The sequence below is a fragment of the Chelonoidis abingdonii genome, chromosome 11 (assembly GCF_003597395.2).
Source record: "Chelonoidis abingdonii isolate Lonesome George chromosome 11, CheloAbing_2.0, whole genome shotgun sequence".
Classification (NCBI taxonomy): domain Eukaryota; kingdom Metazoa; phylum Chordata; order Testudines; family Testudinidae; genus Chelonoidis; species Chelonoidis abingdonii.
Genome location: NC_133779.1, coordinates 4,391,063 through 4,418,838, shown reverse-complemented (window position 1 = coordinate 4,418,838; position 27,776 = coordinate 4,391,063). Strand labels below are relative to the sequence as shown.

The window sequence follows — 27,776 nt, the reverse complement described above, 5'->3', positions numbered from 1 at the left end:
TCAGTTCCTTGCAGGGTCAGGAAGGTTTTCCTCTCCCCCCGTTTCCTCCCGCCCCCGATGCACGGTTGTAATCTGGGGGCGGGGAGGGCAGATTTCACTTTCCTCTGAGGCATCAGAGATTGGTCACAGCTGGAGATGAGACATTGGATGGGGTGGACCAGCGCTGGAGATGTTTTTAGATGCCTGACTGGTGGGTCTTGCTCACATCCTCAGGGTCCAACTGATGCCCAGATTCGGGGCCAGGAAGGAATTTCCCCCAGGTCAAATTGGCAGGGACTCACTTAATCAATTCTTTGCCATGGTGTGGGCCTCAGGCCCTGCTGGCCCCTGGGTCTCTGCTGGTTTCTGCCTACGGTCTGCAGTTTGAGCTCAGTCGAGCTCCGTATCGGGGTATTTGGGTGGAATGGAATGTCCTGTTGGGTGCTCTGCAGGAGGCCAGGCTCGATGATTTAATGCTCCCTTCTGGCCTGAAACACTGTTCCGCTGGCGCTCTGCCTCTGCCAGCCACGCCCTACAGCCCGTCTCCTCACCTGTGTGTTGGCAACCATCAGTCCGCTCTCTGACTGAGTCTGCGGGTACCCCTGATAGTCAGCAGCTGCCTTCACTACCTGAGGGGGCTTGGAGGACTCCTTTGGTTGGTCCCAAAGGAGGGTGCAGGCCAGGCCACTTTGGCTTTAATGAGATCTCAGATGGTCGTGGGATGCAAGGCTTCACTGGTGGCTGACAGGGGTCCCTTTCTGCAGACCAGCTGTAATAGCATGAGGAGCCGTTCCATGACACGATCCCACAGCCGCTGAAACTAGACACGTTCAGACTAAAAATAAGGCGTCAATCTTTATGGTGAGACTAATTAAGCATTGGAACAATTTACCGAGGGTTGTGGTGGATTCTCCATCACTGAACATAGGAACGGCCATAGTGGATCAGACGAACAGGCCATCTAGCTCAGTATTGTGTCTTCTGACAGCGGCCAATGCCAGGTGCTTCGGAGGGAATGAACAGAACAGGTGATCCATCCTGTCGTCCACTTCCAGCTTCTGACAGTCAGGGCATGGGGTTGCGTCCCTGACCATATTAGCTAATAGCCATTGATGGACTTATCCTCCACAAACTTACCTAATTCTTTTTGGCTCCTGTTATATTCTTGGCCTTCACAACATCCACTGGCAATGAGTTCCACAGGTTAAATGTGCATTGTTTAAAGAAATGCTTCCTTATGTTTATTTTAAACCTGCTGCCTATTGATTTTCATTGGGTGACCCCTGGTTTTCGTGTGATGTGAAGAGGTAAATAACACTTCCTTATTCACTCTCTCCACACCAGTCATGATTTTTTTAGATCTCTCACATCACCCCTTAGTCATCTCTTTCCTGAGCTGAAAAGTCCCAGACCTTTTTTCAAATTGAATTGACGGTTTTTAAACCAGGGCTGGGTATTTTCCTAAGAGATCTGGCCTCGGGATTGTTTTGGGGCAGGACTTTGATGGTGTGAAGGCCAAGACTATAACAGAGTTCAAAAAAGAACTAGATAAGCTCATGGAGGATAGGTCTGTCAATGGCTATTAGCCTGGATGGGCAGAGATGGTGTCCCTTGCCTCTGTTTGCCAGAAGCTGGGAATGAGTGACAGGGGATGGATCACTTGATGATTCCCTGTTCTGTTCACTCCCTCTGGGGCACTGGGCACTGTCGGAAGACACAACACAGGGCTAGATGGACCTTTGGTCTCACTCAGTCTGACCGTTCCTGTGTTCTCTGGCCCGTGCTAAGCTGCAGGTCACACTCGTTGGTTACAATGGGCCCTGCTGGCTTTGGATTCTACGAAGCAGGATCTCCAACAGCACAGGGAACCAAGGAAGCCAAATTAAAGGGGCCTATGCCCTATTTTGTTTTCCTTTTGCAGGTAGGGTTACCACCACGCGTCTGGGTTTTCCTGGACGTCGCCTCTCTTCTTTGAGGCTCCGTCCTCTGTCAGGGCGGATTTTTCAAATAGCAACATCCAGGATTTTTGTAAAGCAGATGTTGCGTTTCAGAAAGAGCCCTGCTTGGTCCCCTTCCCTGCATCCGCAGCTGATTAATCCATTCCCCGGCAGCAAGGGCTGGCTGCACGCACCAGCGCAGCAAGCAGGTGCATGGGACGGCATGGCCGGCTCTTTGGCAGCGGGTCCCTCAGTCCTTCTTGGAGGGAAGGACCTGCCGCCGAAGAACGAAGCGGCGGTGGTAGAACTGCTGCCAAAGTGCCACCAATTGCAGCTCCCTCCCGCCCCCCGCTTGGGGCAGCACAAACACAAACAGCTACCAGTCCTGGGGAGGGGGGGATCCCACAGGGAGGTGCTGACTAACTGCTGTTGCTGTGTCCTAGGCTTGCAGCAGCCACCATGACAGGGAGTGACACTGCCCTCCCCCACCTCTAGTGAGTACCCCCACCCCCAGTCAGTGTCCTCTTTCTGGTAACGGTTATTTGCAGGGCATCTCCTCTAGCCACCTTTACCACACTCCTTCCACTGCCTCCTCCCACCCTATGTTCAACTCAGGCTCCCTAGGCCCTATTCCTGGGTCCAGGTCTGCTGCTAATTTGATGTGCCGCAGCCAAGCCATCTGCAAACGCGTGGCTCCCTGACCTTGCTGGCAGCCCTCTTATGCAGCCAAAGGCTGTGCAAAGTGGCTGCAAAGCTGCCGTTAGCCCAGCCACCTCCTCCACGGAATACAGGCCCTGATTGTCACTTACCCCGTCTGTCCATGTGGGGGCGCGGCTGGTGGCTTTAAACTTCCTTTGTGTTCTCTGTATTCTTGGCCCTGCTGGGCTCTTTTGCAGCGGTTAGAGCAGCCTCGCAGCTGCTCTAAGTGAGTGGGAGACAAAGAATAGTCGCTGTGCGCTGGCCATACCCCCTGATCCACCCCTAGGAGACAGAGAATAGCCTCTGTGCAGTGTCCTCTGGCTACACACCCAATCTGCCCCCTATGGGCACTTGGGGGACAGAGAACAACAGCAGTGCATCCCAGCCATGCCCCCTAATCCATCCCTGTGGGCCCCGGGGGGGCAGAGAATAATCCACACCCCTGATCTGCTCTTTATACCGACTCTGTACTGCCTGGGAAGCATGGGGGTGGGGGGAACAGATTTTCAGAGTCTACTTTTCACCTATTTCGAAGCTTCTCCATTCAGTAATACCCTTCTCTCCCCCCCTTCGGGAATACCTGTGACCCAGAGGCCTCCCAGCGTGGCTGTAATTTACGAGAGCAGAGCGTTCTCCCCCGGGGGATGGCTGGATTTTCTCTGCACCTGTTGCCCTTAGGAGTTCCTGTCTCCCCAGCAGGGCCCCGCACCTGGGTTCCGAGCGGCGCTGCCGTGCGGCTCCCAGCGCTGCGAGTGGCCAGTCCTGTTACTCAGGTGAGATCTGTTTGTGCCCAGACCGGATTGGCCGGACCCGCTCCCAGGAGGGGCAGTCATGTGCCCCCTGCCAATGCCCAGGCTTTGTCCAGATGCCCAGGCATCCCCAAGACGCTTGTGGGGATTGTGAAGAGGGGAGCCGGAGATGCAGAGGGACAGCGTGGCCCAGAGCTTCAGCCCAGCTCTTCTGAAATCTCGGATGCTTTCCATGTGCCGGGGGGAGCCGGCGCCTGATGCGGCCAGCTGCAGCGTCTGCACAGCCTCCGTGGAGAAACGGATCAGGTGAGGCAGAGATCCAGGCTCTGGTATTTGGAGAGCGGGGAGACGCCGCCCAGTATCAGGGCATAGCAGAGTGTTGGCCTTTCTGTGTCTTACCACCTGCAAGATGCCCAATGACCCACCTCTTCCCAGAATCCTTTGAGGATGCAAAGGAGTGTGGGGATTTGGGTCCTGGGGTTACTGTTTTGGGGTGTGTGTGTCATTTTGTGGGCAGCAGAAAAAAGGGAGGATGAAGGGAGCTGAGAGTGGGGCTGAGATGTGAGGGAAAGAGTGAGGGGGGCTGGTGGGATGCAGTGGGGGGGAGAGGAGTGGGGCTGGGCTCTGGTGGAGTGGAGAGGGGTGGAGGCTGATGGGGGTGAGTCTCTATCTTCTAGAGATGCCAGATGTCCCCCGTGGCTGTGCCACACTGCCAGCCCTTGACTTTCCCTGTCCCTGGTCAGTTACAGTCGCTCTGTTGGTGTGGCAGGGGAGCAGGTGTCGCTGGTGTTCATGACACGGTGGGTGGCAACAGGGAGGTGATGTGCCAGCATGGGGGAGCTCGGATCACCGTGCGCTGTGAGGCTCCTCTCTGTGTCCCTGCAGGACCGAGCAGGCCTGCCGGCTGCACGAGCGGGTCCTGGACTCCCTGTCCCGCTTCCAGGACTGGCTGCGGGCGGCGGAGCTGTGGGCCGCCTCCCCCGCTTCCTCCCAGGTGCCCTTTGCTGTGGCCAAGGAGGAGCTCAAAAAGTTCGAGGTGAGGATGGGAGTGAGGGGAGGGGCAGCGTGGTCCAATGAATGGAGCACTAGACTGGGACTCAGGATACCAGGGTTTTATTCATAGCTCTGCCACCCTCCTGTTGGGCCAATCCCTGCCCTGCTCTGTGCCTCAGTTTCCCCTCCCACCTTTTTTCTATTTAGACTTGAGGCAGGGACCATCTCTTGTGCTGTGTCTCTGTGGCACCCAGCACAAGGGATGGGGATGTCGGTGCTACCGTAATATACATAGTAAGGGTCAACTCAATGGGGTCTGGATCCTGGATGGCAACTGGTAGCTACAACCGTAATTAACCTAATAGGGCTCAGCATGATGGTAGTGTAACACGCCTGTTAAATAATACTGGAAGAAATTGAATGATTCCTTCTGCGCAGTGATGTTGGCACAGCCAGGGTAGGGCAGGGTTGGCAGGAAGTCTCTTGAAAGAGATCTCAGGGGAGGCACTCGGTAGCAGAGGAATCTTTGAGTTGTGTTTATTGAAATCCTTTTATTTCAAAGGTGGCAGGAAAAGCTGAATACACAGAAGATCAAACAAGGGGAACATTTATAACCCTCCCCCCCCCCCCAGTCCCTCCCCTTGGCAAGAGGCTAACGAGGGCTCCAGTTTCCATAGTGCTTCAAGGATCTCGGGAGCCTGTTGCAAACGTTTCATTTCTTCTCACATTTCTGCCCCTCTGGCTGGGCCTTGTTATTTCCATTTGGCAGATAGGGAAAGAGAGATTAAAGCAACTTACCGCAGAGTTACATGGTGGGAGAACTGGGAACAGAATCCAGGAGTCCTGCTACCAAGCTCCATGCTCTAACCACTGGACCCCACTCCCCTGCCAGAGCTGGGAACAGAACACACAAGTCCTGACTCCTGGCCCCTTGCTCTAACCACTTAGACCCTACTCGCCTCCCAGTGCTGGGAATAGAACCCAGGATGTGCTCTGCAGAGCGGCACAGTAGAGGGGCCAGTAACACATGCTCACCAGAGGGTAACAACTGCAGGATGTGAACACTGCACAGCTGCTAATGAATTGACCCTCACAGCCCCCTCTCACCTCAAGATAGGTGAAAATTATTCAAATTTTACAGATGGGGAAACTGAGGCACAGAGCGATGCGGTGACGTCTATGGCAGGGGCCAGCATCCAAGCCAGTCCTAGTCCAGGGCTGCAACAACAAGGCCACCCTTCCTCACCAGTTCTGATGTCCCTTTCTCCTTCCAGGTGCTGCAAAGGCAGATCCAGGAGAAGTTGCACCATCTGGAGTCCTTAAACAGGCAGTATCGGCAGCTGGTTCAGGCAAATGGCATCAGTTTGCAGGGCTGGCTCCGGGCCGCGGTCCAGGAGAGCAATCAGCGCTGGGACAACCTCCAGAAACGAGCTGCTGCCATCCTCAAGAGACTGAAGGTACCAGCCGACCAGTCCCTGGGAGGGGCACTGGCATGGCAGGGAGGCATCTCAAGGCACCATCTTTGTGTCTAGGAATAACAGGCAGAGAAATGTGCCCATGGTGTCTCCCTCCACCAATAATATTTGGGTGGGGAAGGAGGCAGTATGGATGTATAAACCTGCCCCTTGTTATACTGGGGATCCCTTACTCAGCAGGGAGACCCGGACAGTGAAACATTTCAGATCCTCCGTTGGTGTAAATTAGGGCAACACTGATTTACACAAGAGGGAGATCTGGCCCAGAAAATGAAATTGATCGGGCCCTGATTCGCGCCACTCGGCTGAGCAAAAGTAATTCTTCCGCTCTACTCTGTGCTGATTAGGCCTCAGTTGGAGGATTGTGTCCAGTTCTGGGCACCACATTTCATGAAGGATGTGGAGAAACTGGAGAAAATCCAGAGAAGAGCAACAAAAATGATTAAAGGTCTAGAAAACATGAGCTATGAAGGAAGATTGAAAAAACTGGGTTTGTTTAGTCTGGAAAAGAAAAGACGGAGATGGGACATAGCAATTTTCAAGTACATAAAAGGTTGTTAAAAGGAGGAGGGAGAAAAATTGTTCTTTTTAACCTCTGAGGACAGGACAAGAAGCAATAGGCTTAAATTGTAGCAAGGCAGGTTTAGGCTGAACATTAGGAAAAAGTTCTTAACTGTCAGGGTGGTTAAGCACTGGAATAAATTGCTTAGGGAGGTTGTGGACTCTCCATCATTGGGGATTTTTAAGAGCAGGTTGGACAAATGCCTGTCAGGGATGGTCTAGATAATACTTAGTTCTGCCATGAGTGCAGGGGACTGGACTAGACGACCTCTTGAGGTCCCTTCTATGAAAAAGATCAAAAAGTCAGAAACTCAGGGATACCACGCAGGCATCTGATGAATTAGTATTTATTGATTCACTCTTTGTATCGTGATATCACCCAGAAGCCACAGGCATGAACCAGTACCCTGTTGTGCCAGGCGGCATATGAACACCTAACAAAAAGTCTGTCTGCCCCCAAGAGATCCTTGGGCTTAAGGCAAAAACAAAGAGAGGTGTGTAAAAATTACCAGTCACTTCTGCAAATGTGTCAAGAATTCAAAATCCTGGCCCTTTATTATAATAATTAATAACCTCCAGCATCATTAGCATTAGGCAGGACACTGAAATGTGAATTTTCTGATGTCCGACTTCCTGCTAAACCTGCTAGCTCTGTTTGATTGTTTGTTTGTTTGTTTGTTTGCTGCTTCCCCCGCCCCCCCAGTATTTTGTCAGCCAGCGGGAGGAGTTTGAGTGGGAGCGGGAGACCGTGCAGGTATGGCTGACGGAGCTGGATCTGCGGCTCACCGATGTGGAACATTTCTCTGGGGGCAGCTCGCTCGAGAAAATGATGGAGCTGCAGGTAAGATGAGAATGTCCTCTTGTGAAGGATTAGGGATTGCAGGGCGTGTATAGATCGTATTGGCCCCTTCCAGCTTCCAGATGCATCTGTGCAATGCACACGTCTGTGCAGCCTCATCTCAGAATGCTCTTGCACAATGTGCAAGAGGCGCTGGTCTGCAGGGAGCAGGGTGAGGGCTGAGTAGTGGGTGTGCTCATCTTGGAGTTGGTGCCGCACTAGGGGGCACTGTGCTGCAGCAAGTGAGGTGGGGGCTCAGTAGGGGGTGCACTCCCTTTGGAGTTGGTGCTGACCCCTATGCCCCAGGGTGGCTCTAGGGGGTGCTGTGCTGCAGGGGAGCCAGGTGAGGGCGTAGTAGCAGGTGTTCTCCCCTCTGAATCTGTGTTTACCGCCGTGTCCCAGTGTGATGGATAAACAGCTGCCACATCCCGCCCCAGAGGTGGCTGCATTTCCGCACAGGGAGAAGTGACTCTTGCATATTCTTCCCCTGCTTCCCATCAGAGGGAGTAGGGAAGGCTCATAACTCATGAGCTATCAATTAACATCTGTGATGAGCTTTGAATGGGAAGAGCAGTGAGTGAGCAAAGTACCCTCATTGTTCTGTGGCCGATTGTTTGCAGGCGGGTAGCACCGGTGAAGTGATAGGTGAAAGCGCACGTGCAGAGACACATGTGTACACAGGCACACACCTGCTCATCTGTTTACACAGAAAATGTTGGTTCACCAAAGGGGAAATTTTATTTTTAGATAATGACGTACGGCTGAACTGGTTTCGGGGTGACATGTTTCACTTAACCTGTCAGGTGCTGAGATGCCAATATATTCAGAGAAACGGTGGCAATTGAAGGGTTAAAAATATACGTAGGCTCAGGAGGATCGCGTGTGTCTTTTTGTCAGGGGTCAAACCAGGCTAGTTCCAGCCTGGGAATATTTTCTCCCAATGATGCTCTAGTGTCTGCCTTCCAAGGATCTCCAAGCACCTTCATAAATTCAGCGAGTCTATCTTCCTCTGAGTATTATAGGTGGGGAAACTGAGGCACAGAGAAGGGACGTGACTCTGCTGAAGTCTTACAGGGAGGCTAGCTAGGAATGGAACCCAGGAGTCCTGACTCCATGTCACCTCCTTCAAACACAGGCTCAGACTTCCCCAAAGCTTGGAGTCGTGTAGATCAGGCTAGGTTTGGTTGGTCCCATGTGTCTACGGGGAAGTGAACTCTTCAATATAGCATAATTTTTGTGCCTCTGTCTTTCTGCGCGCGCACAAAGCAGGGCTTATCCCCACCAGCAGGGGGCAGCGGACAGATACCCCACCCCTGTGATCATAAACGTTAAAAGTCCATAAGCGACAAGGCGAGTGGGTTTTCAGAGAGGAAACTGAAATATTTGCTGTGATCACCTGGATCAAAGTGCTGCGCAGGGATGGGTAGCTGCAGGCTCCCTGCATAAAACACCTTCCTTCGCCCTCGGGAGCTGGGGCTTGGGCCTGAGCTGTGACCCCTTTCACCTCTAGCTTACCAGTTCCCAGCAGGCCGTGGTCAATAGGGATTGAAACTAGATGAGTGTTTCCCCTGGATGGGCCATTTGCTGGCCTGTGTGAGATGAGTTTGCCAGGCCGCAGGCCAGTAGAAAACTAGCTCTCCCTTTCTTCCAAGAATCCCTAGCTCTTTCCTCAGCAGATCTCAAAGCGCTTCCCGAAGGAGGCAGTATTGTTCGCCCCCTTGACAGATGGGGAAACTGAGGCACCGAGTGGGGGCGTGGCTTGCCCCAGGTCACCTGGCAGGCTACATCTCCTGAATCCCAGCCCAGTGATCTCATTCAGCAAGCCGTATTCCACCTATCGCTCTGTCTGTGTCTGGGTGGACTTTGTCCTTCGGTTGAAGGCACCAAGCAGTATTAAAATATCCCAGGGCTGATTGGTCTCCTGAATTTGCTCCCCTCGCCTCCAGCTCTGTGCACTGGGGGCAGGAGGGAACAGGTGCTGATATGCATTACCAGCCCTCCGCTTGCTCAAACCGGCCAGCCTTTGCGTGGAAACCTGTGGGAACGCCAGATCGATACTGAGATTAGCTCATTGCTTCCAGTTAGCGATCGCACCTCCCCCTGGGCCGCTCGACAGCACGTAATAGACCCAATGGCTGAGCTGCCACAGCCCCGCGACCTTGGGTGCCAAGCTGCTCCGTTCTGGCAAGCTCAGCAGGGCCAGGGACTGAAGGGGCGACCACGCCCTGCAGGTGTTGGGATCGGCGCTTTATTTGGTCTGGCCCTTCTCTCCGGGGCAGCATTGAGACAGTAGCACTAGGGGGCGCTGTGCTGCAGGGTGAGGGGCTCGGTGGAGGGCTCTCTCCCCTCTCAGCGCAGCACTAGGGGGCGCTGTGCTGCAGGGAGCAAGGTGGGGCTCAATTGGGGGTGCTCTCTAGTGCAAACCCCAGTGCCCCAGCATGGCAGTAGGGGGCGCTGTGCTGCAGGGAGCAGGGTGGGGCTCAATTGAGGGTGCTCTGCAGTGCAAACCCCAGTGCCCCAGCATGGCAGTAGGGGCCACTGTGCTGCTGGAAGTCTTCTGGGTCAGAGATAAATCGGAGGCCATGCCTGCTAAGATTCCCGAGACAGTTTGCATGGAGCAAGGAGGGTCCAGCCCCATTGTCTTGGCTAACGTCTTCACTCTGTCCTAGGAGTTCCAGGAGGCTGTGCTGTCCAACGCGGAGCGGCTCGACTGGCTGCTGGTGTCCGGCGAGCGGCTGATCCAGAGGAGCGAGCCGCAGGATGCCGAGATCCTGGAGGAGGAGCTGCAGGAGCTGAGCTGCTACTGCCAGGAGGTCTTCTGGCGAGTGTTCCGCTTCCGCCGCCGGCTGGTCAGCATGAGGCTGGTATGTGTGGGGCGGACCCCGTGCCATGGGGCACGGCGGCTCAACCATCACTGGGCATCTGGGCTCTCAGTGGCTGTGCAGGGTCAGCCCTGCCCAGACTATGGATGGGAGATTTACCAGGAAAATCCTCAGGGCCACTGCTGTGAGGGATTCATTGTGGGGCAGTGCTCCCTTCAGTCAGTGCTGACTGTAATGCCCCACAATGGCACTAGGGGGCGCTTTTCTGCAAAGAGGGGTAGGAGCACAGAACAGAGCATGCTCCTCTTGCAATCAGCGCTGGCCTCAGTGTGGCACTAGGGGGCGCTGTGCTGAAGGGGATGGGTTTGGGGGTTCAGTAGGGGGCGCCCCCTCCTTGCATTCAGTGCTGACCCTAGTGCCTTAGTGCGCTGTGCTGCAGGGAGCGAGGGGGGGGGGGCACAGAGGGGAATACGCGCCAGTCAAAATCAGTTGATTCCAACTGGCATGCTGCCAGAAGCAGAGCGGGGGGGCTCTGGCCAGACCCCAAGGCCCAGGTTTGGTGGCAGAGGCTGCCTTTGTTGTTCTTGGCGGGGGGGGACGGGGGTCTAGGCATCGGGTATTCATTGTGGTGTTTTTTGGCAAGAGTTGGGCTACGAAATGCCTGGGTCGTGGCCACGTTTCTTTGTGAACTGCTGTGATTTTACCTTCCTAAGTCCCGCCCCGCCCCCCCGCATTTTCAGCTGGTCAAAGGATTCTTTGCTGCTTCTCCTCAACTGTTGTGCAGCATTGCTCTGCAGCTGTTAAATGGCTGCTGGGTGTTCTGCTCCAGAGATGGCTGCATCTCAGCACCGGTTGAGGGAGCTCTCTGTAAACAGCTGCCACGCCCCACCCCAGAGGCAGCTGCATCTCAGCACTGAGGGATCCTTGTATAAACAGCTGCCACATCTCATCCCGAAGGTGACGGTTTCTCTGCCCTGGGGGAGGGATCTCTGGATAAACAACTACAGCTGTACCCAGAGAGCTAGATGAGGTGATTTCTGAGTATCAGTTTCCAAAGTGCTTGAGGATTGCCTGGTGAGATATTATAATTTACAAGCTTGTGCGTGCTTCTCTGCCCTCTCCTGGTAGAATAAAAATGGCTTGAATGTGTCATAGCCCCTGTACTGCCAACAATGAGTGGGGATTCTCTGTTAGCTCATGTGTATTGGCGTTGCTCCCTGCAGAATCCACTGCAGGAGGGTTAGTTAAAGGCTACTAAAGGTCTAGGGAGCCGCTGTCTCTTTCATACTGACCCTCTCTGCTCACCCACCTACCAGGTCTTTGAGGATGAGTGGCTGTCGGACCGAGACACCGATGTGGGATCTGACTGCTTCACAGACGTGTCCCTGGAGCCTGAGGGAGAAGCCAGAGGGCCCCCTCCCGCCGCTTGGATCTACCAGTCCACCCCACGGAAGGCTCTATGCTGCCGGCGCCGCCATCCATTCGGGGATGCCTGCGGGGGCAGCCTGGACCTGGAATGGGACCCCTCGGTGGATGTGGGCGGGTCCACATCTCATGACGAAGAGGATTCATCGTACTGCAGTGCCATCACAGGTACGGGCTGCCATAGCTCACGGGCCCTGGCTGCCCCAAATTGCAGTGGTGGGGAGAGGAGTCCTTAAAGGGGCAGAGCCCCCCCGAAACTGCCCCAGATGATGGGTAGGAGGTGGCACTCACCCTCCTCCCAGAGTACAGACTCCCCCCGTCCCCTTTGCCTTAAAGGGGTAGTCCCTTAAAGGGGGCCAGCCGAGCTGGGCCAGCCCAACAGTGCTGCAGCAGCTCCTGGGGGTCACGGGGGATCTTTTAACGGGGCAGATACTGCCAGCCGCCGTTCCCTCTCTCCAGGTGTGGGCCAGTGGGAGGAGCCGGGCCGGAGGTGCAGCTGCCAGCTGGGCATGCCCGCCAGCTGGCCGGCTGGATGTGGGAGAGGCACCAGCCACGAGGACCTGAATGTAGGTAGCTACTGGAGCCCATCCCAGGGGGCTGGGCTCGATACAGGGATCTGCCGGCTTTAAACCCTGTGAAAGTATGAGCAGGGGCTTCCTGGGACCCCTCTGTAAACGGCCCGGGAGTGTGTGGTGGTTTTGGGTGTGATGAAACCAGCCCCATCGGGGAGCATCGAAGCAAAATCCTGGAAGGGGTTTTACGCAGCAGTGGCCCCAGGGTGAGGGAGGGACAGCTGAAGTGGGAGGGCCCAGTCCCAGGTCGCAGGGCCACCCCACCCAGTCATTCCACCCAGCTCTGGTCAGGGGGGAATGCTTCCCCTCCCACCCCCAGCTCCTCTGCTGATTTCAGGTCCTCAAAAGGGCAGGAGAGGCATGGACCCCCATGTTTAAAAAGTGTATGTGGGGGACAATCCCCTTTGATTCCCCCCCAATCGCTGGTACCTCTGCGATGGTCCGGGGGTCCCATTAATCCCCAGCCCTTAGGCTTGTGTTTCCTCTCTCCCCGCATAGGATCTGTCCATGTCACGTTGCCCCTCTCTGCATTTCATTGTTATCTGCTTTACAGCAGCAGCCCCCATAGTGAAATTCCGGGCCCTGCACGGTAACTGAGATCGGGGCCCCATGGCGCAGGGGCTGCCCAGACACAGTAGCTAAAATCAGGGCACCAGACCAGCTGTACATCCAAGAACTCAAAGTGGGATTCTCTCTGTTTGAGAGGTGGGGAAACTGAGGCCCGGCGAGATGAAGTGACTGGCGCAGGGTCTCACACAGCTGGGACTTGAACGCAGGTTTCTTGAGTCCCAGCCTAGCACCTTAAGAGCAAGGCCGCTGCAGCCTCTGTCTAGCCCGGTCAGTAGCAGGGTGAGCTTCTCTCGCCTAACACGATCCCCTGCTGCTAACAGGCTTCACTGGGAACCAGAGACAGGGTGATTCCCTCTTGTATTTGTAAGAGGGCGTGGTGTCTAGTGGTTAGAGCAGAGTTGGCTGGGAGCCAGGACACCTGGGTTCTATCCCAAGCTCTGGAAGTGGGGTCAAGTGGTAAGAGTAGGAGGCAATGGGGCTCCTGGGTTCTGTTCCAAGCTCTGAGCGGGGAAGGTGCTGGGACTCCTGGGTCCTGTTCCCAGTTCTAACCCTGATTCACTGTGTGATCTGGGGCAGTGTCCCTCCATTCCCTGTAACCCAAGCATGCGACTCACCCTGTCTCCTGAGGAGGAGCTGTTGGGGTTGATGGAGGAGGCTTTGGCCAGCGGGGGCTGAGCATGGCTATCATTAACAGGCCATTCCCCTTCGGGGGGAAACGCAGGCGCAACTGGGCTCCCAGGACAGGCCTTGTCTCTCCCTGGTGACCAGAAGGAAAGTGGAAATTGTCTGGGGCAGTTCTGGTAAGTGACTCAGTTCCTGGCCCGTCACAGTCCAGTCCAGCTGACCACTGCCTATCCCCACTACCGAGAGAGCCCCTAGGTAGCTCCCACTAGCTAATAAGGGGAGACTTGTGAGGTCATAAGAAAAGATGCTGGGAGTGGACAACAGGGATGGATCACTCGATAATTACTCTGTTCTGTTCATTTCCCCCGCAGCACCTGGCACCGGCCACTTTGGTCTGACCCGGTATGGCTGTTCTTATGTTCTAAAGCTGTATAAATAACAGGAAATCCAAGTTCAAACAGGAATTAATTCATGGCCGTTCTCTGGTCCGCGTGCCACAGGCCAGACTAGACTAATTCAGGGCAGTGGACACCTCCAGCCTTGTGATCTCTGAATCTATGGGGGAAAAAATCCAATTTTTTGGCAAACCAAAACACGGGGGGGGGGGGAATCTTGTTTTGAGTTGGATAGCGTGTTTCGTGTCCGAGCCTTGTTTAAATTGTTTGGGGGGTATTTTAAAGCAAAATCGAAGGGATTTTCGAAACCCCAAGTCGTTCGGAGTGAAAGAAACCAAAACACTTTTTTGTTTCGAAACCGTTTGGGCTTTTTCAGAGTTGTGTGTCTGGTTGTGGTTTGGTTTTTGCGACACGAACGAGTCGGCCAAACCGTCACCGATTTGCAAACGTGCCGAATCTGCGTCTGTGACTGAAAACTGAAACGCTTCTCCCAGCTCTAGTCCTGAATAGACTCCCCCAGTCCGGCTGGAAACAGACCGGAGGGAGCCAGGTGATTCATAGATTCTGAGGCCAGAAGGGACCATTCCGATCAGCCAGGCTGCAGCCAGCCCAGATGGGTTGAGGCAGAGCATCTGATCTCGGTGGAGAGCCATGGAGAATCCCCCGTGTCTCCTAAGGGGCTGCTCCAATGGTTAATTCTTAGTTTATCCAGCTTCCCCTCCCAGCAGCTTGATCTCACTCTGCCTGTCTGTTCTCCTATAAAAGTCCTCTGCTGTCAGATTTCTCCTTCTCGCAGAGGTACTTACAGGTCAGGGTTTCGGTCCTTTATGGGCTTGACTCTGGCCTTTGGGTGCCCATAGCCCTGGCGCTATGGCTGTGGCAAGGCTGGCATGAAATGAGCTGTGAGGGCTCAGTGCATTTCAGTGCGGGACGGCTTTCTGCAGCATAAAACAGCCAGGCTCAGGACTGGTGAAAGATCCTGCGCGGCCAGCCCCCGAGATCCCTTTCTCAGCCACTGGTCTTGAAAGACGTCGCTTCTGGGGATGAGCTTGGTCTCCAGGGCCCCTAGAGTTCTGGGCCCCTCTGCTGGAGGGGCAGACAGGGGAGACACTTGACTCCTCCGGAACTGGACTGAGACCTGACAAACTCATTTCACGGTAGGGAGCCGTGAGCTGTTAGCATGTACTGAGGTGGGATGGTATCAAACGAGCACCTCGAAGACAAAGGACTTCATAGTCCATGTCACTGGCTCTGTAGCCCCCCATTATTAACTCCTTCGGGCCATCTGCTGATGACCCCCGCATTACTTAGCCGAGTGCCTCTCAATCTGTAGCACACGTATCCTCTCAACCCCCCTGCCCCGTAAGGCTGGTATCCCCATTGCAAAGAAGGGGAAACTGAGGCATGGAGTGGCTAAGTGATTTGCCCAAGGAGCTTGTAGCAAAGCAAGGATTTGAACCCAGCCCTGCTGTCTCCCAGGTTGGTATCCTAGTAACCGGGTCATCCTTCCTCCCCTCCCCTGGGCTGATGTGTCTCTTGTAGCCCTGCTGCCCCTGGTAGTCACGCCTGCACCATCCTCTCCCCTTAGGGAATGCCCCTCAGCGGGGCAGCTGGCATCCCCAGGGCCTGCCACTGGGGGATGAGGCCTGCTGCCAGAGAGAGACGGTGGGCTTTGACCCCGAGCGGATTGAGAGCTGGCTGGGCCAGACCTGCGTGGAGCAGGACAAGCCAGAAGCGATGCAGGTGAGCGCTGTTGCACCCTGGAGGGGGAAGGGGGGTCTCGGGCCGGGCACCCCAACCTACCGGCACCCCCACATCCCCGGTGCCTGCGGGGCTTAGCTCTCTCTCTGGCCCCAAGCTCCTGCTGCGGATGGTGGTGTTGATCAGGTGGTCTGGGGTCAGCCCCATGACCTCTGCAGGGATGGGGCACCCTAGGGGGAGTTGATGCAAGTGGGATTTGGGCAGGGGGGGTCCTCCCCCCTGGTCTTGCCCCTGCCCCTTTCTGTCCACCCCCACCCACAGGGTTTGTAGCAGTGGGGCTGCCCTCCAGTTTCCCCTCCCCAGCTGCCACTGCAGCCACCCACGCTTGGCCGTGCTGCTTGGGAAAGACAAGGACCTGGTTGGCCCTGCCAGTCCCAGCACCCGACCCCAGGCAGGCCAAGCGGCTGGAGCGCCCCCATCAGTAGGGTTCAGCTGGGATGCTGTCTGAGTCCCCAAGCTGAGCAGGGACATGCCTGGCCACTCCCAGGAGGGGAGGCCCCCTTGTCCTGCGGATCGTTCCAGGAAAGCTATGCCCGCCCAGCTCATGAGCCAAGCATGGGGCTAGACACAACTCCCCTCCCTGGCGCTGGGGTAGGACCCAGGAGTCCTGACTCCCAAAGCCCCGCTGCTTTAGCCTGCTAGATCCCCTCCTTCCCAGAACTGGGCACAGAGTCCCTGAGTCCTGGCTCCCAGCCCCCTGCTCTAACCACTAGACAGCACCTCTCCCGCTGTAAAGTTTCCTTCCTCCGCATGAGTTAAGGAAGAAGACTCTACATGTGGTGGGCTCAGGGCTGGTACCTCGGATGCGCTGGCCATAGCTCAAGGGGGGTGTTGGGCCCCATCCAGCCCTGACTAACAGCCCCCTTCTCCGTCCTTCCTTCTGCAGCCCTGCAAGAGGAGTCAGGCTGGTCCCGGCTTTGAGGATGTGGCCGTCGTCATTGAGAAGGGGTAGGAGGCTGCTGCTTTGAGCCAGAGGGGCAGGAATGACACAGACAGATGTCCTTTGCCCCATCCCTCCCCTGACTGACCCCCCCTCCAACCCCAGGCCTGGTATCTCCCCACCTCCCAGCCCTGCCTCCCCTACGCCTGCTTTCCTGGGAGTGGGGTGGGTTACCACGTTGCACCAGTGCCTCCAGCTGTCTGTCTCAGGTCACCACCCCATGAGTCCTTGCCCATCTGCAAAGGCTTAGGGAGAGCAAGAGCAGATGTGCCCAAGGGGTGTCTGGAGCAGTCTGGATTGCCCGGTCGGCCTGGGCGAATGAGGCTCAGACGTGAGGGACAGAGGTGGTGCAGAGCGTGGACCTCTCAGCGGACCAGCCCAGACTTTCTAGTGCCCCCTCTCCTTGTATCTAGCTAACCACCCGTCCTTTCCAGCCCCCGCCAGACCTGCCCCTTTCCCACACCCTGGTGCGAAGGTCTCCATACGCATTTCTGGCTGAAACAGCTGCCAGGCTTCCTCCCCACTCCACTGGCTTTGGTGTTGACCCCTCGGGAAGGGGCTTTGGTCCCCCAGCCAAGGGACAGAGCAGTGCAGAAAAAGGGACACTGGGAGCAGTGAGTCCCATTGGAGCCGATTCTGGTTTCCAGTGGCAGGGAGTTCCACAGTCCATGCTCCCCTTTTCCCTGGGGCTTGCAGGGTTGGGGGTTGAGCTGCAGTGGGCTCTCCTATGACTCTTGTTCTGTCTCCCCCACCCACAACATGCCAACTCCAATCCTGGCATCTCATATACCTCCAGGCCTATGTTGCAGCCCTTGGCTTTCTCAGATCAACCTCGAGTGGGCCCCAGGATCCTGGTCAGAATAAAGAGGCTGCTGTTCTCTGCAGTTGGGCTGCTCCTGCTCCTCCTCCTCCTGGCCGGCACCTCCCTTCTCTCCCACGTTAAAACGCCCTGCTACACCCGGTCCTTCCATTTCATGCTGAAGTACGTCAATGGGCCACCTCCTACGTAGGCATGCTGGGAAAATGCCAACGAGAGCCCATGGTTTCCCCAGTGCTGGGGGCAGCTCCAAGAGGTAGGGGGCCATTTCCCACCATTCAGTGCTGCCCTCGGGTGGATTTCCCTGGGCATCTGCCATACCAGATACCAACCTCCCAGCATTCCCAGCTATGCAAGGAGCCTGCCCAGGAAAGAAGCACTTTTGGATCCTTCCAGAGACTTCGGAAGAAGCTCAGTACTTTCAGAGACCCCCAGAGCTGACCCACACAAACCCAGAAGCTTACAGCAGAAAGGAACCTCAAGAAATCAGCTGGTTCCACCACTGCGCCAATCAAGGACCCCTTGTGGTCGTTGTCCTTGCTCTGCCAGCCCAGCCCCTTGGCAGGTCCACTGCTCCCCAGGGAATGGGGCTAGTCAGAAAGTTCTCCATTGCAGCTGTTCTTCAACAGCAAATCAGGACTCAACCCACCAGAACCTCCTGGGGGAAGTGACTGCTGCTTGTGGAAAATTCTGACTTTTTGTTCAGAATCAAAGAACCAACCAAAACTCAGAATATCTCAGTTCAGAAATGCTACCCAGGTGCCTCATGGGAGTTGTAGTTTGGGTGATTCTTAGCCCCATTCTTTTATTATAGGCTGGGCTTCCCAGCCAGCCTACATCTCCCATGATGTGCTGCAGCTGTGGAACTCCCATGATGCACTGACACCTCTCTCCAAGAGGTGAGGCCATGGAGCATGCTGGGAGATGTAGTCTGGCCAGGGAGCCTAGCCCATAGACGAGAATGGGGGCATGTGAGACCTGAACTACACCTCCCATAAGACACCTGGACAGCATCTACTGGGTACTGCCTTAGGCTCCTAGGGAGCTGGAACTGATGCTGCTGTAGCCTTGAAGATAGCTCCAGTACCTGGTACCACTGGAACTGTATGAGAGGATGGGGGGAATCCATAGCAATGGGTGGTCCCTGGGGCACCCAGGCCCATCCAAATCAGCGTCTGTGTGAATGCCAAGTTTAAGTAAATGTGTTTTGAAGTGAATTTATTCATGTGCCATGGAAATGGTTTGCTGGGACCTCAGACCTTTGGGCATTGCCCGTCCACCATACAGCCACAGAACAAAAAGCCCCCCTCCCCCCCACAAAGCATTGCCAGTCAAGCCCTGCTCATGTCCCATGCCTTTATGGGCTCCTGATCCTTCCACAGCAGGGCAGGTGCTGGTAGAAAGGATAGGCCAGGGGAGAGGGTGCCATTCTTGGACTTTGGAGACAGTGGCATGTGGGTGAGTCATTTAGCCTCTCCCTGCCTCAGTTTCCCCTCTGTGCAGTTGTGAGATGGTCAGATATTGCCATGAGGGGGGCTGTGCGAGTCCTTTGGTAGACAGCACTACCTGAGCCTCACTGGAATAAGTGCTATTAACACAGGCTTTGTGCCTTCGGCAAATACTCACGCTTCCTTGGGTTGGTGCAGCTTCTCCCCTGCCTCCTTGTGGGTCTCTTTCTGTGTGCTCGCCGCATGCTGGACCTGCCCAGCCCCTTGTGTCTAGCTCAGCCCATGCTCCTGCCCCACCTCCTATGGGCCCTGGGGAGCAGAGCATAGCCACTGCACCACCTATGTGTGGGGTCTCGGAGCACAGCCTCAGTAGGTGCCCTAGATGGTGGGGAGTCTCTGGGGGGTGCCTTCCACCCTGTTTAAGGCCCCTGAGCCCTGCCAGGGTGGCACGCAGAGAGGAAGTTGTGTCTGACAAGGGAATTGAGCTGGGCCATATCTGACATTTATATGGCTAACGAGCCTCCACAATAAAAATGCACAGCTGGGAGACAAACCCTCCTGCATCAGGATGTGAATCAACCTCTAACGCAGCTGGGTCAGGAGCAAACCTGCCCTGGGGGCTGCTTATTCCATCACTGCCCCCCTGGGGGCATCCTGCCACCCTCTGACACAGCAGGTGCTTCTGCCAGTGGCGTGAGAAGCTGGGTGCCCGGAGAAAGTCCTGGTTTCTGGGGGGTTTGTCATCTCTTGCCAGGGGAAGGTGGTTTCCAGAGAGCTGGGAGCCGGGGCTGGGTCTGGGACCCTGGTGCGTCCTTTATGGGCTGCACCTAGGGCTGGCCTAACCCATCACTGGGCCTGAGGTGACGGTGGGGGTCGCAGTGCCTCTCAATTTCCTCTTGCCAGTAGCTTTTTCTCATCATGACCCCAGTTAGGAGAGGAGGCGGGGGGAGTGCTGGGAGTCAGGATGCCGGGCTGACTTTGCCACTAATTTGCGAGGTGGGCAAATGGTGCCTCAGTTTCTCCATGTGTAAGATTGTGGGGAGGTGATATGAGTGATCTAAGGGAGACCAAGGCATTTAATTCACTGAGGTGGGAGCTCTGTGTGTGGATGATGACAGGGAGAGGCGAAGGGGTCAAACCTAGAGTGGGGTCTTCATCTGAGATAAAGCGGGGGGTCATCTCCTGCCCCAGGGCCGAGAGAGCCAGAGCACTGAGGCTACTTTTGTTCTTGTGAGTTTGTCCTGTCTCAGTTTCTGGACAGATAAGATCAGCCTACAGGAGACTCGGTGGACTATAAGAGTTGGGGGAGGGGAAGAGCTGGGAGTCAGGCCGCCTGGGTTCTATTTTGAGGGCTGGGAGGGGAGTCCAGAGGTTAGACTAAAATCCCAACCGGCCCTGTTCTAAGCACTCCCCTCCCAGCGCTGGGGAGAGAACCCAGGAGTCCTGGTGCCCCAGCAACGCCCCCCCCTGCTTTAACCACTAGACCCCATACCCCTCCCAGCGCTGGGGAGAGAACCCAGGAGTCCTGGCGCCCAACACGCCCCCCCTTTTAACCACTAGACCCCACTCTCCTCCCAGCGCTGGGGAGAGAACCCAGGAGTCCTGGCGCCCAACACGCCCCCCCTTTTAACCACTAGACCCCACTCCCCTCCCAGCGCTGGGAGAGACCCAGGGTCCTGGTGCCAGCACCACGCCCCCAGCTCTAGCCACTAGACCCCACTCCCCTCCCAGTAGGTCCAGCGTCCTGACTCCTCTGCTCTATAGCATAGCGCCCAGCGGCCTTGAGGGCCCCCCAGCGTCTAACCAGCGGCCGGCTGCCCCAAGATCCCCCAACCCCGGCCACGTAGCGAGGGCCCAGCTGCCGCCCCCCTCCACAGTGGCCACGTTGCCTGGGGACACTGGGGGGGCGGGGCCTGGGGGCGGGGCCGGAGAGACGCGCAGGAGCCGGGAGCCCAGCCCGGCCCGACGCTTGCTGAGTTCTCCTGCAGCCGGACGGGGCAGTCAGTGTTTGGCGGGGCAGGTGCGGAGGGGGGAGGGAGCATGGGGGGGAGAGCGGGGACGCGGGCCGTGCGGGGGAAGGGGGCAAGTGCGGGGGGGGGTGGGCCGGTTGGGGGGCAGGAGCATGGTGGGGAGGCTGGGGGGGCGTGCAGGTGTGAGCAGGGGGGCCAGCTGGTGGCGGCCAGGTTGCAGGGGGCGGGGCATGGGAAGGGGGCGGACTGGGTGGGGGGGGTGCAGGGGAGGTTGGGGGGGCAGGAATGCAGGGGGGCGAGCGATGAGGGGGCAGGAGCAGGGGGTGCAAGGGGAGGGGAGAGTTGGGTGTGGGGGGGGGCAGGTTGCAGGGGAGTGGGCTGGTGTGTATGTGGGGCAGAGCAGTGGGGGAGGGCAGGAGCATGGGGGGGAGCCGTCGGGTGGCGGGGCAGTGGGTGGCTTCCAGTGCGCCAGGCTGGCACGCTCCAGTTTGGCTTAGAGGGACGAGTGGTGCTGAATTGGTCAGGGAAATGGAGGCAGGTCCGGATGGAGCCCCAGCCCCGGGTCACCCCCTCTCCCATCTGGGCTGGTCCTGAGCCCCATCCCGGGGGCGGGGGGGACCTAGGCCCCCTGTTTGGCAGCTGTAGACAGGCTGCGGGGGCTCCCTGGTGCATGGGGGGGACCCTTTGCACCCAGTTGGCAGCTCAGTGATTTATGGGGACAGGCTGCAGGGTGGGGGTCCCATGGCCCTGCCTCAGGCCCCCGCTTGGCGTAACTGGGGTTAGCATGGCAGGGGATGGGTACTGTACTAAGCTGTGCCTGGCCCCATAGGATGCTACTTCCCAGTGGTTAGGAGAGCAGGAGCTGGGAGACCTGAGATCTCCTTCTAGCTCGGCCGGGGGCAGTGGGGGGCTAGTGGTTAGTACCAGATTGGCTCGGAGGCAGGACTCCTGGGTTTTATCCCCAGCTCCGCGTAAGCAGAGGGTCTAGTGGTTAGAACGGGAGGAAGGCCTGGGTGGGCCAGGATGCCTGGGTTCCCTATCCAACTCGGTGTCACTGGTTTGCAGCTTGGCAGGGACGGGGGATCATGCGCAGGGTTAAAGGGGATATGGGTTTAAATCAAGACTGAGCTCCAGGCTGGTTCCTTCTGGCCTTGGCATCCCTGAATCTATTCAGGGCTAAGTGCCACTGGTCCAACTCACTCAGGTTCTAGTTTCCCCCCTGCTGGAGGCATCACCCCATCCCAGACAGCTTGGCCCCCCACCTGCCAGAGCCCTGCTGCTCACCCCGCTGAGGACACCCCCCCACAGTGGCCTTCAGCTGGCCCGGCAGGGAGCGAGCCCTTCACCTCCGCTGGATTTGAAGTCTCTCGCCCCGGGATCCCAGCCGGCATGTACACGCCAACGCCGATGTACCCTCTAGCTCCCGAGGGGGCTGAAATGGACGTGGGGAGCCAGGGAGGGAGGGGGGACGGCGTCCCAGCCCAGCCCGGCCTGCAATGGAGGCAGCGTCACCCCCATGCCCCTGGCTCATGGATTGGGTCGCCTATCGGAGCCCAGGGGAAAGCGCCCTTCAGAACAGGCCTTCCTCAGGCAGAAGATCCAGATGCTGCGGAAGGGGAAGGGGGCAGCAGGCTGGAAGCCTGGCACCGCCCGGAGCCATCTCTGCCTGGAAGCCAACCACGAGAGCCCCATCCAGGCTGTGAGGCACCAGGTGGGCCGGGCCGGGGGCCTGGGCTCCTGGCAGGACTCGGTGCCGGGCGCTGCAGGCTCCTCCTGGCTCAGAAAACTGCTCAGCTTCAAGGCATCAACCCCAGGGAGGAAGGGGTGGGAGGTGCCACCCTGCCAGGGGGCTGGTGAGGGTGCTGGGCACAGGCCCCTCACTACCTTTAGCAGAAGTGTGGAGCCCTTTGGCGAGTCTCCCAAGATGGCAGCTAAGGGCTGACTCCCCAAGCCCAGGGGGGACAGGCTCCAGCCCCTGGCGGGCTCTCTGAGGCCTGATCGCTGCCAGGGCAAAGAGAGGAGCAGGGCCAGGTGGGGGCCGGATGCCAGCTCCCGAGGCAGCACAAGGGTCAGAGAGGGACAGAGGAGATGCTAAGACACAAGGGGACCCAGGGGAGCCCGTGGTCCCAATGTGTGACGCCCCTGTTCCAGAGGCAGGAGGCTGCAGCGCGGCCTCACTGAGCACAGAAGTGGAGAGAAATGCTGGAGCCCAGGGGGAGATGGGAGGCTGGGGGGTACTGCATGGAGGGCAAGGGCCAGACCCTCTCCCTGCTCCCAGCCAGGGGGAAGAGGGGCAGAGGGAGTCTGCTGCAGGGAAGCTGGGCTGGGGGAGCCACGAGGGAGTAGGGGAGGGGGTGTCCCACCCAGCCAGCCAGGGCATGAAGGGGAGGCCAGCTGCTTGGGTCGGTGGGAACACCCCCCGAACAGCCACTAGAACAAGGGGCCATGACGCTTGCCCTGGCACATTGGCCAGTGCAGGGTCCAGCACCAAGCCCCCCGTGACTCCGACTCATGGGGAGCGTAGTAGACACAGGGCCCAGCCCCCTGCTCCGGCAGAGAGGGGACCTCTGCCCCACCCCCACCCGGACATCCCAGGCATGACCCGCTGGCACCCCTGGGCGCCAGGAATGGCAACGCCCTAGGTAGAAGTCAGGGCCCGTGTGCTCTGCAGGCCTATCGTCGGGAGCAGCCTGCAGCAGGACCTGCCATTCTGGTGCCCGCCAGCTCAGCGCAGTGGCACAGGGCGCAGGATCGGCCTGCCCCACCCACCTCCTTGGCACTGGCTCCCACCCAAGTGGGCGCCATGGACCAGGCAGAGGGTGGTAAGGGTGGCAGGTGCCAGCCATGCGAGGGGGCTTGTCTGTGCTCCCCTGGTGCCAGCCTTGTCATAAACAGATAGCTAAGGGTTAATGTTTCTTTTATCTGTAAAGGGTTAACAAAGGGAACCAAACACCTGACCAGAGGACCAATCAGAAAACTGGATTTTTCAAAGTCAGGGAGGGAATTTTTGGACTCTGGGTCTTTTGTTTGTCTCTCAGCTATGAGAAGGTTCTTTCTATCGTCTTAGCTTCTGTTTCCAACTTGTAAGTACAGGTTGAAAAACAATATAGGCTTTTATTTTGTTTTGGGTGTATTTACATGTGTGTAACTTGCTGGAATGTTTCAAATTGGATATTTTTTTGAATCAGACTGTTTTTCCCAGCCCCGGGGACGTGGAGGAGCAGGAGAAGTGTCTGCTCTATGCCGCAGCGGCCGAGATCGTAGCAGCTGCCATAGACGCCGCAGGCAGGCAAGTGGTGAGGAAGCAGCGAATGACCAGCTGGGCGGGCAGCGAAGGGAGCCCGGCGGACATGAAAGGGCTCCGGTGCTCATGAAGGGTGGTGGCTTGGCCAGGCCAGTGTTCCCCCCTCCCCCGTGTCCCCCACCTTCTCTCACCCTTTGGTATCTGGTTGTTGAGTTTCTGTACTAATTACTGCTAATAAAAACACCTTCCTGCTCCAGGAGCTCAGGTGTGTCCTTGCATCAGGGGCAGCTCTAGGGGCCGACCTTCCAAGCTGGGCCCAGTCAATATCCTTTGGAGTCGTAACTGGACCTGGGTCTTGGGATGGGGTCAATATTATTACAGATGAGGAAACTGAGGCACAGGACTGGGACTTACCCCAGGTCATGCAGGAAGGTAGTGGCAGAGCAAGGATCGAACCCCTGCTCTCCTGCATCCCATCCCAGTCCAGTGCACTCAATAACTTCCCAGCTAGGACCAGGACCCAGGACTCCTGCCTCTCAACCTAATCCTGCTCTAACTGCTAACACCACTCCCCTCCCAGAGTTTGGGATAGAACCCAGGAGTCCTGGGTCCCAGCCCTGCTTTGCCTTCCAGAGGTGGGAACAGAACCCAGCACCTAGGTGTTTCCTATTGCTAACAGAACAGGGGAGCTTAGCAGTCAGCACAGAAAGCCATTGGGGCGGGGGGGGAGAGGAGGAAAGAAAAGTCACAGCTGATAAGCAGGGTCACAGGGAGCAAAATCTTTGTTCCTCCATAGGGCACCCTCCTTGGCACTGCCCACCCCCAACAGCTCCGTGCCCCTCTCTTCACCCATCTTTTAAATGGAATTGGTCACATTCAGAATACGGCCTGACTCAGACGCCACCCAGCTAATGAACCCTGGGCCATTCCCAGCAAACAAACCAACCCCAACCACCGGCACATAGGGAGCTTAACTCACAGCAGAGACGCAGGCTGGGCGGCAGCAGCTAAGCTGAGAGATGGATTTCATTAAAATCCTCCTCTGGCTGCTGCTTTTTGAGGCTCAGACACCAGCTCGAGGACTTGAGAACCAGCTCTTCCTCCCACCATGGATCCCGTGATTAGCCGGCGGAACTCCTTGCCACTGAGGCCCAAAGGACTGGCCTCGTATACAGATAACGAACAGCCAGAGCTAGCGCGATGAGTGAGAAATAACCGAGACCAGGGAAGGGACCAGCCTCTAAGCAACACCCTCAGCAGCTGGCTGGAGCTCCTCAACGGGACACAGGCACCTATATCTCCTCTGCATCAGTGGGAATTAGGCACCTAAATTGCCTTGGGGATCTGGGCCTAGGCCAGCTCTGCTCCCCCCCGCCAGTTAGCTGGGCCTCTCACAGGGTGCTGGGGTAGGGCAGGTTTGGCTGGGCACAGCTCAAGAGGCTAAGAAAGGTGAGGAGCTGAGGCCCCCTACCCAGATTATCTCCTTCCACTGCCCCCCACTCAACTCCCCTGGTGTAATCCTTCCCCTTGTCTAATTACTCCATGCCCAGCCCCCAGGCTCTGAGCTGGCCCCACCGTGCCAGGTGCTGTACGAACAGCCCAACGCAGGCCCCACTCTACGGTGCTGGCCCACAAAGCAAGCAGCGTCTAGGTGGAGTTCTCTGAGGATATGGCCTGGGTCTGTGCAGCACCTGGCCCAACAGGACCTCTACCGTGGCTGGGGCAAGGCCTGTGTCTACAAGGTAGCTGACCCCATGGGTGCTGCCCTCAGCGCTGCGTATATAGGCTACCAGCCCTCGGGCAGCGTCTTTCAGCCAGCTGCGGAGACCCCTGCGCTCCCAGGGGGAAGTGGTGGGATGAAATTTCAACTGCGAACAAAAGTACACAGAGACCGTTTTGAATATTGTGACATCGTTTTAGCTTAGTGATGTAACAGAAAGAGTCCCCTCCCGCAAGCAAAGCAGTACAAAACCGGTGCTCCCTGAAATCAAGCTCCCCTCCAAAAAATGGCCATGGAGGGGCAGAATTCGCCCCCCCCCCGTCTGCAAAGCATTTTCACAGTTTAAAAATTAAGTAAGTGGTGTGGGAGCCTCCTGGCGCGTCAGAGCTGGAAAAGAATGGGGAGACATGAGATCGGAGACAGATCTGGCTCCAGGCAGGTGAAATCAACAAACACAAAGCGGGCGGCGAAGGCCTCACTGGCAAGATGTCAAGCATGGGGGCAGGATGCAGGTTGGTGTGGAAAGGGCAGGGAAGCGGAATGGGACTAGCAGCCTTAAAGTAGGTCAAGCTGGGGTCCGGGGGCACAGGCTGGCATGTGGGATGCAGAGGCTATTGATTTGATGGGAAGAGTTCTGGGGCTATAGGCAAGGAGATGGTGGTTGCTATAGGGCAAGGACATGCCAGGCTATGGAGTGTGTGGGTGGTTATAGGAGAGTGCGCCAGGTCTCAGTGTCAATTTCTAAAGGCTCACAGAGGAAGTCACCCCATCCAATAGCCTGGGGAGGGACCTGATTCCAGCCATTTGGTGGGGAGCCAGACTGGGGCAGCACTGCAGGAGGATTCAGGAGTCGTACCTGGAGAGGGGCTGCTCAACGGTGCCGAGGGCAGCCCCTGGTGGCTGCCACTCACGGGCTGCCCTCAGTTCTGCAGGTGGACCCCTAGGGGCACAGGGACGGGGCAGGTCTGGTTGGGCTCCAACTGGCTGTGTAGTATAGTTAATATCCTGTTGCTCAGGATGAGGAAAGGGAGAGGGAGATTTGGGGGGTGGAGGGGGTCAGACAGCCCTGGCTCCTGCCGGTGGAGGGCGAAGCAAGCAGGCAATCGATTGTTCCGGCTTGCTTGGCTTTCCAGCACGACAGTCACCAAACAGCTGCTTAGCGCGGCGAGAGCGCAGGTGCCCAGTGATGCCGGAGACGGGTGGGCACTGCAGACAGCGCATGGGGGCCGGTCCTGGTCTCTTAGCTCTTCATCCTCCTCCCAGTTCACAGCGCGCCGCAGCCTGAAGCAAGCACCAGGCACGTGTTCCCCTGGCAATGGGCTCCGAGTAGTGACTCTTGTCATTTCAGAACTGGGGCCCCGGCACGACCAAGCATCTCTCCCTCTTGGCCGCAAGGGCATCAACGGATCTTCGATAGGTCTCTTGGCGCGATTGCTGTGCCGGCCGGGGCGAGTCTGAGAAGAGGGCAGTGGCTCCGGTGACGGGCAAGCCGGCACCCATCCGCCTTGGCGGTGCCAATGGCAGAGAAAACCTGAGTGGCCCCCGCTGGAGTCAAAGAGGCTCAGGAGGACAACGCTGTGCCAGACACTGCCCATGGCAGCAGCTGGGATGCCCGCCGATCCAGCCACGGTGCAGCCACCAAGAATCCCACGTTCAGAGTTACCGCCAGCCGGATCCCAGCATGCATCGCAGGTGGCGTGGTCCGCTCCCCAGCGCCCGATGTGGATGCACATGGCATGGGTTCTCTCAGGCTCTCTGGCTGAAAGAGGAAGTGTCCCGGTCTTGGCAGCAGAATGTGAGGGGTTCTGGTGCTCCAACCGATGCCAGGTCTGCCTGTGCAGGTGCAACGCTGGAGGAGAGGACAGAGACTGTCCCAGGATCAGCAGGATACGGGGCAAACTCCGCTTGCAGCCCCAGAAGATCCAGACGTTCTCCCTACCCTATTCCTGCCCCATCCCTGCCATCTGCACCCAGCATGCCTCTCCACCTTCCCTTACACACCCAGCCCCACACAAAGCTCCCAGCCTGCCTTCCCACATAAAAGCACCGCATCCCACTTAGATCAGCTCTCTAGGCAGACACCCCGGCCTTGTAGACCCACCCTGAAACACAGGCACCCCCACAAGAACCCCGTAACAAGTGCACCCAATACATGTCTGCCTGTCACTCCCCACTCCGCCCATGCCGCCACTCCCTCCGACCCGTTAGAAAACCACTTGCACGTGTCCAGCCAACGC

General features: G+C 57.3%; 1 protein-coding gene across 8 annotated transcripts in view; it reads left to right on the top strand.

Moving 5' to 3' along the window:
- The window catches only part of SYNE4 (spectrin repeat containing nuclear envelope family member 4), a 28,566-nt gene extending 10,192 nt beyond the window's left edge, over positions 1 to 18,374 (top strand). For 2 of the 8 annotated variants that reach the window (XM_032776224.2, XM_032776226.2), the window contains 11 exons: positions 3,410 to 3,670; positions 4,250 to 4,400; positions 5,632 to 5,814; positions 7,097 to 7,234; positions 9,901 to 10,095; positions 11,370 to 11,646; positions 11,938 to 12,044; positions 13,315 to 13,420; positions 15,228 to 15,382; positions 16,287 to 16,348; positions 17,137 to 18,374. In XM_032776224.2, the coding sequence (XP_032632115.1) occupies positions 3,534 to 3,670; positions 4,250 to 4,400; positions 5,632 to 5,814; positions 7,097 to 7,234; positions 9,901 to 10,095; positions 11,370 to 11,646; positions 11,938 to 12,044; positions 13,315 to 13,420; positions 15,228 to 15,382; positions 16,287 to 16,348; positions 17,137 to 17,350 (1,725 nt within the window). In that variant the 5' untranslated portion in view covers positions 3,410 to 3,533 and the 3' untranslated portion in view covers positions 17,351 to 18,374. Of the gene's footprint in view, positions 1 to 115; positions 841 to 3,409; positions 3,671 to 4,249; positions 4,401 to 5,631; positions 5,815 to 7,096; positions 7,235 to 9,900; positions 10,096 to 11,369; positions 11,647 to 11,937; positions 12,045 to 13,314; positions 13,421 to 15,227; positions 15,383 to 16,286; positions 16,349 to 17,136 lie in introns of those variants that run through there. The other 6 variants (XM_032776225.2, XM_075070641.1, XM_032776229.2 and 3 more) reach the window with 6 other exon arrangements.
- The last annotated feature ends 9,402 nt before the right edge of the window (positions 18,375 to 27,776 follow it).